General features: G+C 38.5%; 1 protein-coding gene across 14 annotated transcripts in view; it reads left to right on the top strand.

Annotated features, from left to right (window-relative positions):
- PLCH1 (phospholipase C eta 1) overlaps positions 1-20,284 on the top strand; it is a 269,548-nt gene that overhangs the window by 182,851 nt on the left and 66,413 nt on the right. For all 14 annotated transcript variants that reach the window (XM_063807279.1, XM_063807289.1, XM_063807288.1 and 11 more), the window contains 3 exons: positions 4,341-4,434; positions 7,372-7,575; positions 18,284-18,404. In XM_063807279.1, coding sequence (XP_063663349.1) covers positions 4,341-4,434; positions 7,372-7,575; positions 18,284-18,404 — 419 coding nt within the window. The remainder of the gene's footprint in view (positions 1-4,340; positions 4,435-7,371; positions 7,576-18,283; positions 18,405-20,284) is intronic.

Raw genomic sequence — 20,284 nt, 5'->3', positions numbered from 1 at the left:
AAAAAGAAATAGAAAAAAATAAGAGAAAATAGAAGGGAGAAACTTATCAAATAAATAATACAAAAAATTTATTAGCATGGAAAGGTAAGATTCTCTAGACTGACAAACCCAAACGAGGGCCAACCTCAGTATAAAGATCCACAAAGAGGCAAATCAGAGTGAAATTTCACAGTGCCAAGGATAAAGTGGAACCCTGAGTGCTTGTAAAAAGAGAAAACTAAACTAAACTAATTAGCAAACAACAACTGGTCCTGTGAAAAGGATTGGAATCAGAATGGCATCAGATTTCTCAACAGCAGTTCTGGAAGCCAAAAATCGTGAGAGCAATGATTCAACCTAGAATTTTCTGCCAAAAACTGTCAAACAAATGTGTGTGTGGAATAAAAGACAAATACACCAGAGCACACACAAAAACACATGAGGGAAATAAATAATTTACTTCCTGAGAGCTCTTTCACAAGAGTGACAGAGTAAAGTCAGAGCAAAAGCTGAATACAGTTCCAGAACCCAACCAGAAGGAAAGAAGGAGAACTTTTGTAGGGAGAAAAAAAGCACAATTCATGGATTATCTGTTGCCTTTGATTATGTGGAACTTGAGAGACCATTAGAGTCATTGGGAAGAATTTGTGATAGGTACATTAAAAGTTAACCAAATGAGTAGGAATGTCAGCAAGTAATTATAAAAAATGTTCTGTGAGAAAGGAAACACAATCACAGTGTACAACGGATTCAGCATTGTTCAACATTCGCATACTTGGAATAATTTAAACACCATATATTTCATAAAAACTGGATGATATAATTATACTGAGAGGACAGGCAGAGAGGCAGATCTGCAGATCCAGAAGATCTTATTATTATGTTAAAGATCTAACAATATCTAATACAGTAAGAAGTCAATAATTTTTAAAGTGTACAATATAGCATTATAAATACAATAATTAGGAATAGAAAGATGGCCGGGTGCGGTGGCTCACACCTGTAATCCCAGTACTTTGGGAGGCCGAGGCGGGCATATCACCTGAGGTCAGGAGTTCGAGACCAACCTGGCCAACATGGTGAAACCCTGTTTCTACTGAAATACAAAATTAGCAGGGCATGGTGGCGTGTGCCCGTAATCCCAGCTACATGGGAGGCTGAGGCAGGAGAATTGCTTGAACGCGGCAAGCAGAGGTTGCAGTGAGGTCCCTGCTCCCCAGCCTGGGTGACAGGGCAAGACTCCATCTCCAAATATATATATAAAGACCGATTTCAAAAGAAATATCTAGAAATATTGGCATTATTGACTTTGGGGAGTGATTCTGGGTATAGGCGGGGGACTTCTGGTTTTAGTTATAAAGATCTTAGTTTTGACTTATTTAGTTACAAATATAACCCTTTGATAAAAATAAGCTAGTAAGGTTTAGCAATATTAGAATTTTTGCAAATGATACATTGATTTTGCACTTGGTGTTGTTGAGAATCATAGCCATAAGAAATATAATTGTTTACCCCTTCTGACTTTGTTTTAAATTTTCATTCACAGGGAAAGTTTTGCTAAAAAACTTACAGGAAGTCTGAGGATAAATAGGTAGTGTCAGAATATGGGTATTTTATAGATCTACGACTAGTTTCTACAACTTGTTTATCTGAAATTAGTTGTCCTTTAATGTGAGGACCAGTGAGTCTTTTCTCTTCTGGATGAGACTAAAGAATTACAGTAAATAAAGGAAAAGAGAATGGAGTCTAATCTTGAATAATAAAATAAGTTAAATTGTAATAATTGATTTGAAGTAAAGAAATGATTTAGGAGTTTCAGTTATATTGCAATTAAAAACACCTATCAGTTTTAAAAGTAAGCATTTTAATTTTTCAATAGAAATAAAGAAAAATGCCCAGAGAATAGTTATACAAGAAAGTGCTTTGGACTTGAAGTCAAGAAGGTCCAAATTTGATCTTTGGTTCTGCCTCTTACAGTTTTGTGACTTTGATGGTGATGTTTAATTAACCTCTCTCAACATTAATTTTTCTATCTATAAGGCAGGGATAAAAACACTAAATTTACAAGACTATTGTAAGAATTATTTAAGATTGTGTGTGTAAAAGCTCTTTACTGCACATTGACAGCATTATATAAATGTAGAGTCATTATTAAAATAATCGCATTTTATCTTAAGTTCTTCTTTTAGCACCAGTTGCCTGTAGAAAGAACAATATTCAGTATTGGAGACAGCAAGTGACTCAGATGTTCAATGACAAACAAAACTTTCAAGTGAACTCCATAGGAAACAGGGTTAGAGTAGGGAGAAATTCCTATTTCTCTCTATCAGCTCTGTCAAATAGGAAGCAAAACAGGGTGAAGAAGGACAGTAAAGAGCATTAACCTATGTTGAACCTTCAGTCATACAATAAACTTATAACTTAAATGAAGTCTTAAAAAACTCAATTACGTAAAATGCAGGATTTTGCTGTTGGGAGATTAATTAAATGAGATCAGGGGATGGGGAAGATTGGGAGTCGATTGACTCTTACATTTCAATTCTCATTATTATGGGGTTTTACTGTATTTTGCAAAGAGTCAATCCTTAATACCTCAATTTTGGTAGAAAGTAGATTATTTTTTCCCATTAATCCTTCTACAGTGGCCAGAAATTTGTGAACTTCACAGAATGCTTACTAATATTTTTGCTAATTCAATGAATATTTTCAAATATGATGTTTTTGGTTATAAAAGTCTTCACTGTATCCTGAATTAGTAACATATTCACTGCTCACCTGCAGTTAGCTCCATCATCTCAGTGAATTAGTTGTTTTGTTGTTTCTTCATTGTTTTTGTTAAGATTCATGGGCTTCTGGTAGTCTACCTGAGTCCAGTTTAAGACCTCTACATTTCTGAACAAATGGGCTTATAAACAAAATAATTGCAAAGTGAACTTAGTCTTCACACGGCATGTAAAATTGTTATCAATTTGGTTCATTTTATTTTGTGAAAAATTATTTATCTTTAGACTGCATGTGCCAAATCTCTCTAGCTCACAGCAGACAAATTAATGAGCTGCTCAAAGCCTGCCTGGGTCAGTAGAGTTCCTTGGAGGTATTGCAGTTTCATTTATTTATAATACTTTCAGGTGGTTTCTGGTAATATGGGCCCCTAAATAGAATAAGAATTATAAAATTTACTCAAAGGATGCATCAGCCACCATGCTAGTTTGAAAAGAAAGAAAGCATTGTGTGTTCTTTTGAACTGACAAAAAACAGCCATACAGCAGTGCTTCACCCCCAGTTTAAATAGACTGTTTAGAAAAACTAGATTTTATTAAAATGTAAGTATTAAACCTAAACAAAAATGGAATATTTGAGAAAATATAATTAAAATATGAAATACTAGCTCACAAAATTAGCTTCCTCTATAATTATTCATTAATATTTTAAAATGTCAATGTTAGATTGTGGGACTAAATGGATTTTTGATCAAAATATCACATTCTTAATGTTGCTGTTTAATTAAAGAAATTATTTCTGAAGAGTTTACCTTTCCCAGTGACACTCAGCATATATTGTTCATGTAGCAAATTTGAGACTGACTCAATAATATTAATATTAATAAATAGCATATACTGCCTTTTTGGTGCCACACAATGTTTTTGCAAATATCGATTCATTTAATCCTTATCACTCCACTATCAGGTAGCCACAGAAAAGGTAAGTAACCTCTTCAATGTCACACTATTAATAATATAAACTAGGTGATTTGAACGCAAGCAGTCTAGCTCCAGAGTTGTTATGCTAGCTACCTCACCTAGCTTTTCATTTTTATTTCCTCTTGCTAACCTTTGTGTTCCTGAATTACCATGGCAGACTGCTCTGCTCAGTGGATGGTTCTATGGATACACACACACACACACACACACACACACACACACACACGCAGAGGTACATTTACTTAGAAACATTCTGTTTTGGTAGGGAATCATTCTTTTTCTACATATATTTATGATCAGCAAACTTTAGTGCTTGTGTAGGAAACGTTAATTTTTGCAGATAGCTGCTAGCTTATAGTGAGTGTATTTTTGGCAATGGATTCACATTGATAACTGATTTTATTTCATTTCTTCACAGAGAACATTTGTCTAATAGTTGAAGGGCTATTTTCACTGATTCAATCTAAAAAATGCATAGGAAGATTGAGATCATGGTCATTCTCCAAAGATAAAATAGCTGTGACACTAATAACCCCAAACAATGCTCATTTAGGTACTTTGTACGGTGTGAAGAATGCAAAATCAGTAAATGTCTTTCTACTGTGGAGGAACATAGTTTATGAAATTGCAGGTACTCTACTAGTATTCTGTTTTTCTTAGATGAATAATGTGACAACGGACTATTGTCTTGACATCATAAAGAAGTTTGAAGTTTCAGAAGAAAATAAGGTGAAAAATGTTCTTGGCATAGAAGGTAAAATAACCAATATTCTTTATTTCTCATTTCTTGATTCAGCCTGTTAAGTTAAATTCCAGCAAAAATTTTTAGGAAAAGAAATCAGGACATATCCATGGGATTATATTAATAAATAATTCAAACAAAATCTACAACACACATATATTTTCCTGCAAAGCAAAGACCATGATGTTGCTATTTCTCTTACTTTTGCAATGCCCATAAGCATTTTCCACTTCAAGCAAGTCTACCTGGTACCACCACGTGTGATGGATGCCATGACATATTTGGGCTTTTCTCAACTGGCTAATTTTTGGAAATTAGCCTGATAATTTCATGAAGGGAAATTCAGTCCTAAAATAAGTTATCTCTGAGACTAGTGACTTGCCATGTTTCCTTTAAAATGGTAGCAACTGACTGTTTTTCCTAATTGGTAGCTTTGCAGAAGCTGTTGGAACTACAAATCTCATTAATACAATGACTTCATTTTTTAGTTGAGGAAGTGAGGCTCAAATAAGCTAAATAATTTGCCCACAGTTATATACCCAGAATCTAGCTCCTGGAATGTTAGACATAAATAATATGGCAGAAATATAGCTACATGTATGTATATGTATTTAAAATATGTAAAGAAATACTATGTAGGCTGCCACCCAAGAGGAGGATCTTTCAGGCAGAGCAGATGATCTTTAATGAAAGACCAGCTGCCTATAAGAGCATGCAAAGCCATGGTTTATCTCACCAATTTTGACCGTTGGCTCCCTCATTTCTTCTGCTCCCAGATCAGTGTGAACAAGGGGGGTTTAATACCATCTATTTACTTCCTGTGGTGGTAGGTAATTAAAGTCAAGAGGAATAATTTAAAATCTTAGATCATTAGCTGGGTGTAGTGGCTCACACCTGTAATCCCAGCAGTTTGGGAGGCTGAGGGAGGGGGATCACTTGAGGCCAGGAGTTTGAGACCAGCCTGGCCAACATGGTGAAACCCCATCTCTACTAAAAATACAAAAATTAGCTGGACATGGTGGCGCATGCCTGTAATCCCAGCTACTCAGGAAACTGAGGCACGAGAGTCCCTTGAGCCTGGGAGGTGGAGGTTGCAGTGAGCCGAGACCATGCCACTGCATTCCAACCTGGGTGACAGAGTGAGACTCTGTCTCAAAAAATAAAATAATAAAATAAAATAAAATAAAATAAAATAAAATAAAATAAAATAAAATCTTATATCATTAAAAACTGTTTTAAAAACAACCAGAGATGATAAACTAACTTGGGCCTTTTCTGTGCTAAGAAATGAATCTTTTCTTTGGTGAGGCCTGAAAAGATGGAATTAAACATGGTTTCCTAAGTTATGGACATAAAAGTTGGCATGAAGAAATTAAGTCTCTAAGGATATTTACAAATATAATTATACCAAATGATTTTTGAAAACTTGAAATAATTTACCCTAATAATTATTCTACTTAGGTACTTGTGAGTCATCCATGTATTTATTTGTTATATTAGTGAAAACCTCTTTGACCCAGGCATTATATTTTGAAAGATTGTAAAAAAACTGATAGGGTTTTCTAAATAATCTTAAAGGACTATTTCAAAGTTATAAAATGTGCCAGCCATTAGCAGCATTTTTTCAAACCAATTTGGTTGTCAATCACACCCTGAATTTAGACAGTGTTTAACTTTTGGCTTACTACCTTAACTATGGCACTGACTTTACTGTTTTTCAGATGAACGTAATAACCTATCAATTGCTGGTTGTTCAGGGTACCTCTTGGTATCACTATGGTTTTAACATGGCATCAGTCACACTGCATAAGCATAGCTTGAGTTCAGTCATCACTAAACAGCTTGGCCCCTCCTCTACCTAGTCAAAATTCTTAAAAAGTCAACATATATATATATATATATACACACACACATATATATGTGTGTATATATATATCTACATATATACACATATATATATGTATATATATATATTAGGTTATATTTAAAAGGCTATTCCTAAAAGTCACATTTCATTTTTTGACACTGTCTATTTGACTGTATTAGGCTGTTCTTGTGTTGCCATTAGGAAATACCTGGCCGGGCACAGTGGCTCACGCCTGTAATCTCAGCGCTTTGGGAAGCCGAGGCGGGCAGATCACCTGAGGTCAGGAGTTCGAGACCAGCCTGGCCAACATGGTGAAACCCCATCTCTACTAAAAATGCAAAAAAATTAGCTACACGCAGTGGCGCATGCCTGTAGTCCCAGCTACTCGGAAGGCTGAGGCTGGAGAATCTCTTGAACCTGGGAGGCGGAGGTTGCAGTGAGCCAAGATCGTGCCATTGCACTCCATCCTGGGCGACAAAGCAAGACTCCATCTCAAAAAAAAAAAAAAAAAAAAAAAAGAAAGAAAGAAAGAAAGAAATACCCAAGGCTAGGTAATTTATAAAGAAGAGTTTTAATTGGCTCACATTCTACAGGTTGTACCAGAAGCATGGTGCCAGCATCTGCTTGGCTTCTCTAGGGAGGCTGGAGGGAGCTTTTACTCATGGTAGAAGGTGAAGTGGGAGGAAACAGGTCACGTGGCTTGAGCTGGAGCAGGAGAGAGAGTGGAGTGGAGACAGCCATATACTTTTAAACAAACAGATCTCAGGAGAACTCATGCGCTACTGCAAAGACAGTACCAAGCCTTGAGGGATCCACCCCTATGATCCATACACCTCCCACCAGGGCCCACCTCCAACATAGGGGATTATATTTCAACATGAGATTTGGGTGGAACAAATATCTAAACCATACCGTTGACCTCAAGCAAATCTCTCATTGCTCCAGTTTTCCCCACAAAGGCCATCCTGAGGGTAAATAAGATAATCATTATGAACATTTTTTGACCCCTTTTGCCCCTCTTAGAGCCATTAAGTATATATGCTTTGAAAGCTGTAGTAAGTCACTCTCTCTTTCTTCCAAAGGCTTCACGAACTTCATGCGTAGTCCTGCCTGTGACATATTTAACCCATTGCACCATGAAGTGTACCAAGACATGGATCAGCCCCTCTGCAACTACTACATTGCTTCCTCTCACAATACATACTTGACTGGAGACCAGCTCCTTTCTCAGTCCAAAGTGGATATGTATGCACGGGTGCTGCAAGAGGGCTGTCGCTGTGTGGAAGGTACGTGCACTTTTTCTGAGCTCCGATGTGTATGGGTGACCCTGTCCTTTAATCAGTCTGTCGAGTCTAGTATAAAGAATGGAGACCTAAAACACACTCTCACACTAATTAGTACTACTTTTCTGCTCATTGTAAAGTCAATCTTAACTCATAATTCTCTCTGGCTCCTTATTGTTCAATTGGGAGAAAGAGATCTGTGTTAGCAGTTGTGAAGCATACCGTTAGTTGCTGAGAAATTATGATGAAAATTAAAGTCTTCCTAGAAAGATATTTTTAATTATACAATTGCAAAAATAGTTCAGGAGAGCTCTTTGTTTTTATTTTTTAATTTTTTAATTTTTTATTTTTTTTGAGATGGAGTCTCGCTCTGTCACCAGGATGGAGTGCAGTGGCACGATCTAGGCTCAGTGCAATCTCCATCTCCCAGGTTCAAGCGATTCTCCTGCCTCAGCCTCCCAAGTAGCTGGGATTACAGGTGCACACCACCACACCCAGCTAATTTTTTTTGTATTTTTAGTAGAGATGGGGTTTCACCATGTTGGCCAGGATGGCCTCGATCTCTGACCTCATGATCCACCCACCTCAGCCTCCCGAAGTGCTGGGATTACAGGTGTGAGCCACCGCGCCTGGCCAAGCTCTTTGTTTTTAAGATACTTCATGGTCTATCAATTAGTCAACATTTATTAAACTTCTAGTGGGTTCCAGGTGGTGAGTATACAGAAGTAAGTAAAATATGAATTCTGTCTTCAGGGAGTTCACAGTCTAGTAGAAGGGATGAACATTTTTTAAAAAAAATAATATAAACCAGGCATGGTATTGTACACCTATAGTTTTAGCTACCTGGGAGGCTGAGGTGGGAGGATTGCTTGGGACCAGGAGTTCAAAGCTGCAGTGTGCTGTGATTGTGCCTGTGAATAGCTATTGCATTCCAGTTTGAGCAACACAGTGAGACCCCACCTGTGAGAGAGAGAGAGAGACAGAGAGAGAGAAACAATGTGAAAATTTCACCGGTTGGTTGATATACAATGGTATAGAAGTGGTGGTATAGAGAATGAAGTGCGAGGTAAAATGTGATGAGAAATCAGTTAGGCTAGGAAGGGAGCTGAGGGTCAGCTGTAAAGGGTTTTGAGTGCTATGGTGAGGAATTTCATTTTAGTTTTTGGTAATGAGGGGCCAGTGAAAGGTTTTAATATCTATAGTGATATGATCAGATTTGCAGTTTAGAAAGATTATTTGGGCAACAGTGTGAAAGGATAATTTTAAAAGTTTTTTTTTTTTTGACATGTGTGTTTGTGGAGGGAGAAGGGAGGTGAAACTGGAAGCAGGAAGTTGGTGGGAGGGCTATCACAGTGAATCCAAGGGAGGATTCCAAAATCTTGGACTAAGTGAGAAAGAGATGATGTTAAGGATGCAGTACTGAAGAGGTAAACTTAGTGGAAACTGGTGAGAGAAAAGAATAAAAGGAATGAAGGGGAGAGCTAGAAGGTGGATGGTGCCACTCCATACTATAGGGAATCTGAGAACAAGAGTCTAAATGAGTCCAATTTTCCATCTGCTGAATTTAGATTGATTTTGTAACATGTATGTGGACATCTTTATCAGTCATTTGGATAACAATGTCTGAACTTAATGAAGAATCTGGGCAAGATAAGGATTCCAAAATGCTGAACTTGGTATGTGGTAGTTAAAATCATGGAAGTGTACAAGATCACTTACAGAGAGAAGGGGAAAAGAGAAAGAGGCCTGAGGACTTCAGCGATACAACGATTAGGAGTAGGGAGCACAAGGGGAGCCAGCAAGGCCAGTGCAGAGAACAGGAGTACTTGGATCTAAAGGATGAAAGGGTTAGAAAGGAATAGCCAGAAATGCCACAGGGAACAGAAAAATAAAATAAAACTAAGTATCCAATTTAGTTGTATTTGACAGCAGGGAATTGTTGGTGGCCTTTGCTATGTAGGTTGGTGATATGTTAGTGGGCAGTTGGTTACCTGCTGTCGATTGGTGACTGGGCATTTTTCTGCATCCAAATGTTTGATGATATAGGCTGGGGGGCAACTTTGAGACTTGGAAGTGGGGGAAATAATATAGGTTTGTTTTCAGGTGGAATAAAGGGGACAAGAGATTTTTTAAAGGGCGCATGCCTGTTTTCTCAGAGAAGTAGGAGAGAACATCATCCACTCAGTATAAAGTGAGTGGAGATTGGCCACAGGGCTTAAAATCAGCAAATTGTTAAAGAAGTCATCAGAGAATGGGAAAGGAATTGACAAGGTAAGTCAGGGAAGCCCAAGCTGATTTCAAAAACAGTCTTTACTGATTCAAAATCTGGATGCTTAGACTCCCTTTGATCCCATCCCCAGCAGTACTCATCTGCTTAGAGAAGTAGTGAAGACAGATTATGGAATTGATCCAAGTCTCGGGATTTCTAGATCATATTAAATATCTTCAAGGTATTGGTGAGAGCTCTTATAAGTAACTGACAGGGGCTCCATGGTTCTAGGAAAGGAAGCAAAGTGGATGGGGGCCATAAAATAAGATTAAGAGACTAGAAGACTCAAATAAATAGAAAAATGTGGAAAGTTGTCATCACACTTTAAGAAAATGAGAACAGAGCTGTCATTGCAATGGGATTTAGTCACAGGTGACAATTTCCAGATTGTGTCATGGGTGAGCATCATGGAAACAGAGTGAAGCAAGGGACTATTGGCCTGGAGGAGGTCAGTGCTAAGGGATTAAATAGATGGCTACGTGGTGTTTTAATTTACAAAGTATGCAGACAGAAGCAGATTGGAGATTAAAACTATAAACCAGACACTTAAGTATAAAAACAATGTGGCCAGGCGCAGTGGCTCATGCCTGTAATCCCAGCACTTTAGGAGGCTGAGACAGGCTGAGGCTTGAGGTCAGGAGTTTGAGACCAGCCTGGCCAACATGGTGAAACCCCATCTCTACTAAAACTGCAAGAATTATCCGGGCATGGTGGCATGCACCTGTAGTCCCAGCTGCTCAGGAGGCTGAGGCAGGAGAATCACTTGAACCCAGGAGGCAGAGGTTGCAGTGAGCCGAGATCATGCCTTTGCACTCCAGCCTGGGCAACAGAATGAGATTCCATCAAAAAAAAAGTACTGGAGAGGATGTGGAGAAATAGGAACATTTTTACACTGTTGGTGGGACTGTAAACTAGTTCAACCATTGTGGAAGTCAGTGTGGCGATTCCTCAGGGATCTAGAACTAGAAATACTATTTGACCCAGCCATCCCATTACTGGGTATATGCCCAAAGGACTATAAATCATGCTGCTATAAAGACACATGCACACGTATGTTTATTGCGGCATTATTCACAATAGCAAAGACTTGGAAGCAACCCAAATGTCCAATAATGATAGACTGGATTAAGAAAATGTGGCACATATACACCATGGAATACTATGCAGCCATAAAAAATGATGAGTTCATGTCCTTTGTAGGGACATGGATGAAATTGGAAATCATCATTCTCAGTAAACTATCGCAAGAACAAAAAACCAAACTCCGCATATTCTCACTCATAGGTGGGAATTGAACAATGAGAGCACATGGACACAGGAAGGGGAACATCACACTCTGGGGACTGTTGTGGGGTGGGGGGAGCGGGGGAGGGATAGCACTGGGAGATATACCTAATGCTAGATGATGAGTTAGTGGGTGCAGCGCACCAGCATGGCACATGTATACATATGTAACTAACCTGCACAATGTGCACATGTACCCTAAAACTTAAAGTATAATAATAATAAAAAATAATAATTAAAAAAAAAAGAGAAGGTGATTGGAAGATGCCAGAAAGGTATAGCTGGATAGAATAAGCTTCAAAAGAGGAGAGATTTTTTAATGAGTGTAGAAGAACAATCATTTAAAAGTAGCAGTAAAGGCATAGATAATGCCTTTTGGTTTATATCTAAATCTTCTGTGATTTATACAAAAGAGCATCCTTGGAGAAAGGAAGTAGTGCCCTCGAAGGTAAGCTGGTGCTTAGCCAGGGTAAGGAGGTTGGGGAGAATTCCAAAGGGAGTCTGAAGATAAAAGGGAGTTGGTTTATGATTGAATGGAGATGCCATGAGTCACAGGGAATTGTCTTTTGATTTTGGTGGGGAATGTGCTGGGAGTCAGCAGTGGGATGACTGGTTTTCCTAGGCATGGTGGAAAGTGCAGGGCAATGAATAAAGCAGTAGGACAATGAGATAAGACTGCTTAACTGGAAGGGCCTTTCTTTGTCAGATAGTTTCTAGCTTGAATTTTCTGCTACAAAAGTGACAGTAATGTTATTAAGGTAAATCAACATGCTTAAAAAATGGGCAGGTATTAAAAACTACCTGCATACAGAAACATTAGGATGACTACAAATTGAATGCTCTGTAAATTTAGTCGTTCAATAGTATTTTTGCAATAGTTGCAGAGAGTACATACCAGCAATAGTGATTAACAATTGAGTATCTTAAACAACTGAATAATGAAGATGCTATAAAATATTAAGAGGAAGAAAATCCTTTCAAGCAGTAAGAGGTCTCAAGGTGACATTCTGCTCTCAGCCATTATTCAGCCCTTCGTTTGCTTAGCACTCAACAAGTTTTCATGTCTGGCATGCATAGAGATGCCCTGAGCACACAGCCTCATTGGATTCACACTGATGGTTGCCTATCATTGTAAATAGTGACATTTTCTTGGAGGTTCAAGTACAGAAAATGACTTTTAGTGACTCCATGAAGTGACAGTCAACTCTAGACAATTTTACAACTTTGTTAATTCTGTCTCTTCTGCTCTATTTCTTTTGCTTTTCAGTTCTTTCAGATACCTAGGCTTCTCTTTTTGGTTTACCTGTCCAAAATCAGTATCCTACCCAAGCCTAACCATGTTTCTGTCATTAATTCCTTATACCGACTCAAAACTTCTAAACCTCCAGCTTTGTTTGAGGTATTAAGAAGGAAAGTTATCTGATTAAGATAATTCATGATAAAGTACACATGATTTTTAGTTGTTGCTTTTCCAGTAGTCTTTTAATTCTAAAATGGGAGCTTTTGGAAATTGTGTGCAGTAGATGACATTGAACAAGAGCCTTCTCTTGTACCTTCTTACTTCCTGTTTTCCAATCGCTGCTGTAATATAAAGAAGCTACTTGGCTCTGTATGTCCAAAAGATTACCTTCTCCAGATACTTGTACAAACGAGGCTATGCACAGCTATGGTATAATTTTAAAGGATATGCAATTTTTTATATGCTCCCAAATATCTTCCTCACCAGCTTGCATCAGTAAATTCTTTCCCTAGTATTTGGCTTAAAGTTCTTATTATTAGAATAATCTATAACTGGACAATAGAAGTTGAACTACTATTTCTGGAATGTTTTTCTTGAGGAGAATAATTATATTTATCTCAGAGACTTGGCCAGCTTTGCATTTGACCTATTTCTTTCTATTTGTTTGTTCGTTTTGTTTTTGTGTGTTTGACCTATTTCTTATTGGAAATAGTGGTTGTCACCTTGGATTTGAATGTATTGTAGGAAGGAAAAGAGGACCTACTATGATTTTAGCAACTTTAGTGGACCAGGTCCTGGCTAAGTGTTTTCCGTGCATTCTCATTTAATTCTTATAACACCACCAAGAAAGAGGGAATAATCTCTTCTTAAGAGATTCAACTCATAGTTAAATAAATGGCTTAAGTTCCCGAGGTTAGGAAGCTTGGAAGCTGGGATTTGAACTCAGGTTGGTCTGACTCTTGAATTGCACTGTTCTCCAGAAAGTCTGTGTGTTTTTGGAGGAGCAAGCATTGAATGACATGACCAGCCCTAAGGAATTGAATGAGGCTGTCAGGTCATATAAGGATGGCCAGAGAAAGTGAGGAGCACAACATAGAGGGGAGGTTGGCATTAAAAGGAGGAATTTGCTTCATTTGTGATTAGGCCTACCACCTAAATATTTAGATGTTCCTGAAGGCTTAGCATTTGGTGACATGATCTCTGTGGTCCTCCTAGCAATATCTGTCAGTCCTGTGATTTGAAGACCTTAGTCCACATTTGAAGCTTGGGCACAGAGACACCAGTGTGTGTATAGTAGTCTCCTCTTATCTGCGGTTTCATTTTCCGTGGTTTCAGTTAGCCATGGTCAGCTGCACCCCGAAAATATTAAATAGAAATTCCAGAGAGAAACAACATATAAGTTTTAAGTTGTGTACCATTCTAAGTAGTGTGATGAAATCTCACACCGTCCTACTCTGTCCCTTCTTAACCACAAGAGGAAAGGTGATACAGTAAAATATCTTGAGAGAGAAACCACATTCACATAACTTTTATTGCAGTATAATTGTTCTGTTTTACTATTAGTTATTGTGAATATCTTACTGACCTAATCTATAAACTAAACTTTATTATAGGTATGTATATGTAGGAAAAAAACAAGGGTGTATGTATAAGGTTCAGTACTTTGCAGTTTCAGGCATCTACCGGGAGCCTTAGAATTTATCTCCCGAGGATAAAGGGGTACTGCTGTATACCCAGTGGCATTTTATCTGCCATGTGGCCAGATGAAGGTATTTTTATTCTTAAACAGCTGCAGTTAGAATTTAAAGAACACAATTTATAGAATGTAGCCGGTCATGGGTTGAAAATTTCAGGTCCCACAGCTGTTTTCTGAAGCAGCTTTTGCTAAGTGTAGCACTTGAGAGATGGAGAAGAATGATTCTACAGTATTTTCACACTACTGTGACCTGGAGGTTCTCTCTACTTTCAAGCTTCTATTTTGGTAATCTTATGTTTTCCATATCCATTAGTTCAGCTGCAATAATGTCCTTAGTCAGGATATGTACACAGTGTCTTGAGGAAGAGCAATAAGTCTTTTTGGTGAGGTGGGCTTGTCAGCAAATCAAATGGATAACATTTTTACATGGCCTTTTATTCGCTTGATTTTCAGCCTGAGTTGCTTAATAAATATGGATGTTCTGTCCAGGGGATTTTCATTCTCATTATGGGACTGATGTTGCATTGCTGTTGTAATCGGTTTATGACTTCTCCAGTTATCTCTGGGAGTGCTATCAGGGTGGAACGTCTTTAAGCTCCATTATGAAAAGCTGTCGTGTTAGCTATTTGGCCTTCAGAATGGCCAAATCTTTGTTGGAGTTGCTTTGCTTTTGGGGTTCCATAGTGTGTAACCTGATTGAAAAATGGGCCCCGGCTCTTTTATGAGCAGGGGAATTGGACAGAGGATTTCTACCTTGCCAACATTCCCATTTACAGCATTAGCACTTACAGGAAACTTCACTGCCATTTGAACCTGGCCACGAATGCCACATATTAAGATGCCAGTACCATTTGGGAATGTTGTTATCTTCATCTCACAGACAAGTGATGGAATTAGATATAAAAATTGAACATTAGGAGAACCTCCTATCCTCAGTTATGAATATTCTGCCTATGTTGTAAATACTAGCCAAAGAGTGCCTTCTTTCATGACTCGTGTAGTTTTAATTTTTGATGTAGACACCATAAGCAAGTCGGGCAAGGTATTGCTTTGTCACCTTTGCATTCTTTTGGAAAAGCTATTAGTTCCTTTATGAAGAATCCTGTTATGCTCTTTCTTCTCCAAGAAGGGACCACAAAACAGGGTAAAAATTTTTAAAATTATATATTATTTGAAACACCTGTTAAGTTTTTTTCCATAATTATTTCCAGAGACAAATTAAAGACTGTCAAGTACATGGAAAAATATGGATGACGCTTCTCTTGTGAGAAGATGTTGTTGATACATATGACCTCATTTGCAGGCCCCAAGGAATAGTAGACACTCTCTGATAGTATCTCAGAACCTTTGGTTTTCTTAACAGCATCTTATCCTTAAACATTGTTTTTAGCAAACCTGTGGTATCAACTGTGAATGTTTTTTCTTCTTTTATTTTTTCTATTTTTTTCCCATAGGGATATTTGAACAGCCAATGTTTAGTGGATTAATATAGATAGCTGTATTAGTCGGGGTTCTGCAGAGAAACAGAACCAATAAGATATGTAGAGAAAGCAAGAGATTGAGATTCATTGTCTGATTTTTAAGGAATTGACTCTCATGCTTGTGGGTGTTGGCAAATCTGAAATCTGTAGAGCTGGCCAGCAGGCTGGAATTCAGGCAGTTTCTGTGTTGCAGTGTTGAGAATTTATCCTTGAAGGGTAACCTCAGTCTTTGCTCTTAAGGCTCTCAGCTGACTGGGCGAGGCCCACTCACATTGTGGAGCATAATTGGCTTTACCCAAAGCCTACTGATTTAAATGTTAATCCTATTTTTAAAATATCTTCACAGAACATATAGACTGGTGTTTGACCAAATAACTGAACATCATAGCCAAGCCTCATTGACGTGAAAAATTAACCATTACAATCACATTGTAATTATGGTGAGCATTTTGAATATTTTAAAAGAAAAACAGAGATATCTCCTGGGGTAATACACAAAACACACATATAGGGGAAGGTGCTACTAAAATAGAGAACATATGTGGTTCACAACTGTGTGGTCCTAATTAAAGGCAGAGTTTCTTTTATTTTGAGACGGAGTTTCACTCTTGTTGCCCAGGCTGGAGTGCAATGTCACGAGCTCGACTCACTGCATCCTCCACCTCCCGGGTTCAAGCGATTCTCCTGCCTCAGCCTCCTGAGTAGCTGGGATTACAGGCATCCGCCACCACACACAGCTAATTTTTGTATTTTTAGCGGAGAAGGGGTTTCACCATGTTGGCCAGGCTGGTCTCGAACTCTAAAGGCAGACTTTCAATCAGCATTCCATTATGCAAATTCAGCTTGCAGAAATGTTTATGTTTGACCCATATTGTAGTTTTAAAAATGGATTAATTGCCAGTATTTAAAAATTGTGAAAATTCACAGCAATAAAATCTAGACATTTTAGTTTCCTCAGAAGTTCTGGCAACCAAGGTTCTCATTCCTACTTAGTAATGATTAACAGTAAGTAGTTATCTCATTCAGGCACACATTTCCCATTGAGCCGCTGCACTTATTTATATTAACTGCTAGGCTTTTGGTGGTGTTTGAGATGATGACCTCTTGCCATAAGGAAAAGAGAGATCCTGTGGGCTAGCGAGGTTCTGTGGGGGATCCTAGTTTTGCCTTGATTAGGATTTAGGTAAGCAAAATGAGAAGGGGATATGTCAGTTGACTTTAAAGAAGAAGAAAAGACACATGGAGGTGGGAATGTGTGTGAGAAAATTTGCCTAACCAGAACAAGCCTGTGAGCTTGGGTGTAGGAGAAAGTAAGATTGAATTGTCAGACAGGAGCTAGCATGGTAATTAAGGCAACACTGTCCTTTTAACAATGTAACTTCAAATTTCCTGTGCCTTAAAACAACTGAAGTTTATTTCTTGATTATGTCAAGTTCAAAATAGGTGTTCCTAGTGGGTGAATCTCTCAAGCAGTTTTGTCTTTTTCCATCTTGTGGCTGTGCCATCTTCACCACTTCTAAAGTCACAGCAGAAGAGGAAAGAAGACGAATGATTATGTAAGGCAGCAGGTTTCTGTCAACCATACCTGGAAGTGGTGCACATACTTTCTGCTCACATTTCACTGGCCACATCCTCCTGCAAAGGAAGGCTAGGAAATAGAGTCCAGCTGTGTTCCCTCGATAAAAGAAGAAACAGGGTTAGTGAATGATTAGCCAGGCTCTAGCACAAGAAACGGGGGCGTTGGAGGTAAGCACGCAAGAGCTATTGTATGAGGTAAGATATTTATTAATCCATTTAGCATATATTTACAGACTACTTACTTCTCTGTGTTGGATGCTGTGCTATGCACCAAGTAGGCTTTTGAGCAAAGGAGCAATGAGGTGAAAGTAGTGTTTTGAGGAATTAGCCTGGGGGCAAAATATAAAAACAAGAGAAAGCAAATTCTTAGTCAGAGGGGGATGGTGAAAAACCTACTGTCTTTCTCCAGCTGAGAGCTAATGAGATTGTGTGGGTAGAGAGCAATATTAATAGTATCAATAACAATCATAGTTACTATATGCCATGCAGTGTTACAAGCTACTTTACATATATTTAACTGTCACTCAAATTTATGATGTAAGTGCTATTACTCTCCTTTTCTAGATGGGGAAAACAAGTCTTCAAATGATTAAGTTATTTGCCCAAATTCACATAAATCTTGGCAGCGCTCGAGGATTTGAACTTAGGAAGTTGATATTATTTTATAACTACTGTAGTATTAATGAAATGAAAATCAATCTAATGAAAACATTGTGAGCTTAAGTGAACAATAATGAAAACTATATTATTGATTTGGGAAGGACACTGTGACTTTCTAAAAGACCTTCATAACCTGAAGAAGAAGAAGAAGAAGTGAAATTGGGTAAATGACCTTTCAAGAAATCTCCCTACCCTTGGGCACACTTGACTGGATTTACATAAGTTCTAATGAGTTTTTGGTGAATTCTGAGCTGTTTAAGAATATGACATCTTTTTAACCACACTCAAAACCAAATCATTGTGTCTTGAGGAAAAGCAATTCTTTAATTCTTTGTTCTGATAAATATGCCAGAACACCGATTTCTGTGTCTGTGTCACGTCTTTGTCAGGATTGAAATGGGTATAATTTCAGATAATGGACTTAATATGTGTCTGGTATTTCCAGAAATATTAATAAACACCAGAGACTTTGGGTTGTTGATATAAAGTTCTGTTTTTGGCAGTTGACTGTTGGGATGGCCCGGATGGAGAGCCAGTAGTACATCATGGTTACACTCTCACTTCAAAAATTCTCTTCAGAGATGTTGTGGAGACCATCAACAAGCATGCCTTTGTGAAGAATGAGTAAGTAAAGCAGCACCTGTGAGCTAAGCGGTAGCCTCCCGCATGGAGCATTGCCTGATGTAACGTAGCTACAAAACCCCATCCTCTTCCTTGGACTCTACACTGCCCTCTTTGCTAGACTAGTTTTCTCCCTCCTTCTCAGCAAAACATTGTGAACAAATAATGTGGCCTTCCCGTTTGTACTTTCTCATGCTGCATTTATTCCTTGTCCCATTCTTTCTCAATATGCCTCCTTAAAGACATTCTTGCAAATAGTGACCTCTAAATTTCTAAATCCAGGGTGTAGAGTGTCCATAGTGACCTCTAAATTTCTAAATCCAGGGTGTAGAGTGTCCATAAAATCTGGAAACATAGGTTACTGTGTACATAATTAGTGGGTTCTGATCATGATGGATGTCTTATCTATACACTGAGGTGTCTGGAGTCCTTATGTTACTTGATCCTCTCCTTGTCATTTGACAGTGTTGAATATTTCCTCCCCACTACTTGCCTTTTTTGGTTTCCATTATATCATTCTCCCCTCCATTGCTCTCGTTGCTTCTCAATCTCTTTTTTTTGTACTGCAGTCTTCTGTTAATCTATTTCCTCATTCCTCTAATGGTTGACTGTTTTCTAAGGTTTTGCCCTAGATCACTTTCTGGATATTTATCAAATTCTATGTCCAGAACTTTCCCCTCAAGTTCTAGGCCCATGTTGAAACATACTCAGTGAGGCCGGGCACGGTGGCTCCTGTAGCACTTTGGGAGGCTGAGGAGGGTGGATCACGTGAGGCCAGGAGTTTGAGACCAGCCTGGTCAACATGGCGAAGCCCTGTCTCTACTAAAAAAATACAAGTATTAGGTGGATGTAGTGGTACACATCTGTAATCCCAGCTACTTGGGAGGCTGAGGCATGAGATTTGCTTGAACCCAGAAGGTGGAGGTTGTAGTGAGCTGAGATTGCACCACTGCACTCCAGGCTGGGTGACAGAGTGAGACTCCATCTCAGAAAAATAAAAATAAAAATAAAAATCCTCAGTGAATATTCATCTGAGTATCCCATAGGTGTGGGGAGCCACAACAGTGAGCAGAAGATAAGAATCCTGCCATTAAGGAGCTTACTCCCCAAGGGGAACTCAGCATCTCATTCTGCCAAACTTCCTCTTGCTTCTCGCTCCATTTCCTCTTATTAATAGTTAGGGGCAGCACTGGCCTCAGCCAGAAACTGGGAGTCATTCTAGACTCAACCAATTCTTGGCAATTCTACTTCCCAAGTTATCTTTTGATTCCATTGCCTCCTGTTCATTTTTATTTCCCCTTTGGTTCATCCTCAACACTGGTGCTATAATTTTCTTTCTGAAATATGAGCATGGTGATTCAATTCTTGTCTTAAAGCCTGTCAGAAGCTCTCTCAATACACAGGCATGTCTTCATATCCCTTAAGGTCTGGCATCTCCCTTGTCTTCCACTATCATCTTCCACCATTATTCCACAGAGATTTAGGATTCTGCCTTCAATGACTGTCTTTCAGCTTCCCCATTGAGCCTGGCTCTTTCTCAACTCCCCACTCTTACGTATGCTGTTCTCTCTGCCTGGAACACCCTTCCCCGTTAGTCTATCTGATTAATTCTTGCTTATTCTACAAGGCCGTTTAAGTATTGTCCCTCCAACAAGTTACTAATACCACCAGCTGATTTAAATCTTCTTTTTCTCCATATTTTCTCTGTATTTAGCACCCTGCACATATTTCTGTCATATCATATAGCACCCTCTTGCAATTGGTTGGTTACTTGCCTTCTTTTACATCTGTAAGACTGTGAACTCACTGAAAATATGAGCAATCTCTTATTATTTTGTATTCATCTTTGTTGCCTAGCAGGTACCTTCAGTATACCAGCTATT

Source organism: Pan troglodytes, chromosome 2 (genome assembly GCF_028858775.2).
Source record: "Pan troglodytes isolate AG18354 chromosome 2, NHGRI_mPanTro3-v2.0_pri, whole genome shotgun sequence".
Lineage (NCBI taxonomy): Eukaryota > Metazoa > Chordata > Mammalia > Primates > Hominidae > Pan > Pan troglodytes.
The sequence above is the reverse complement of the archived record's forward strand: the minus strand, read 5'-3'. Positions and strand labels throughout refer to the sequence as shown.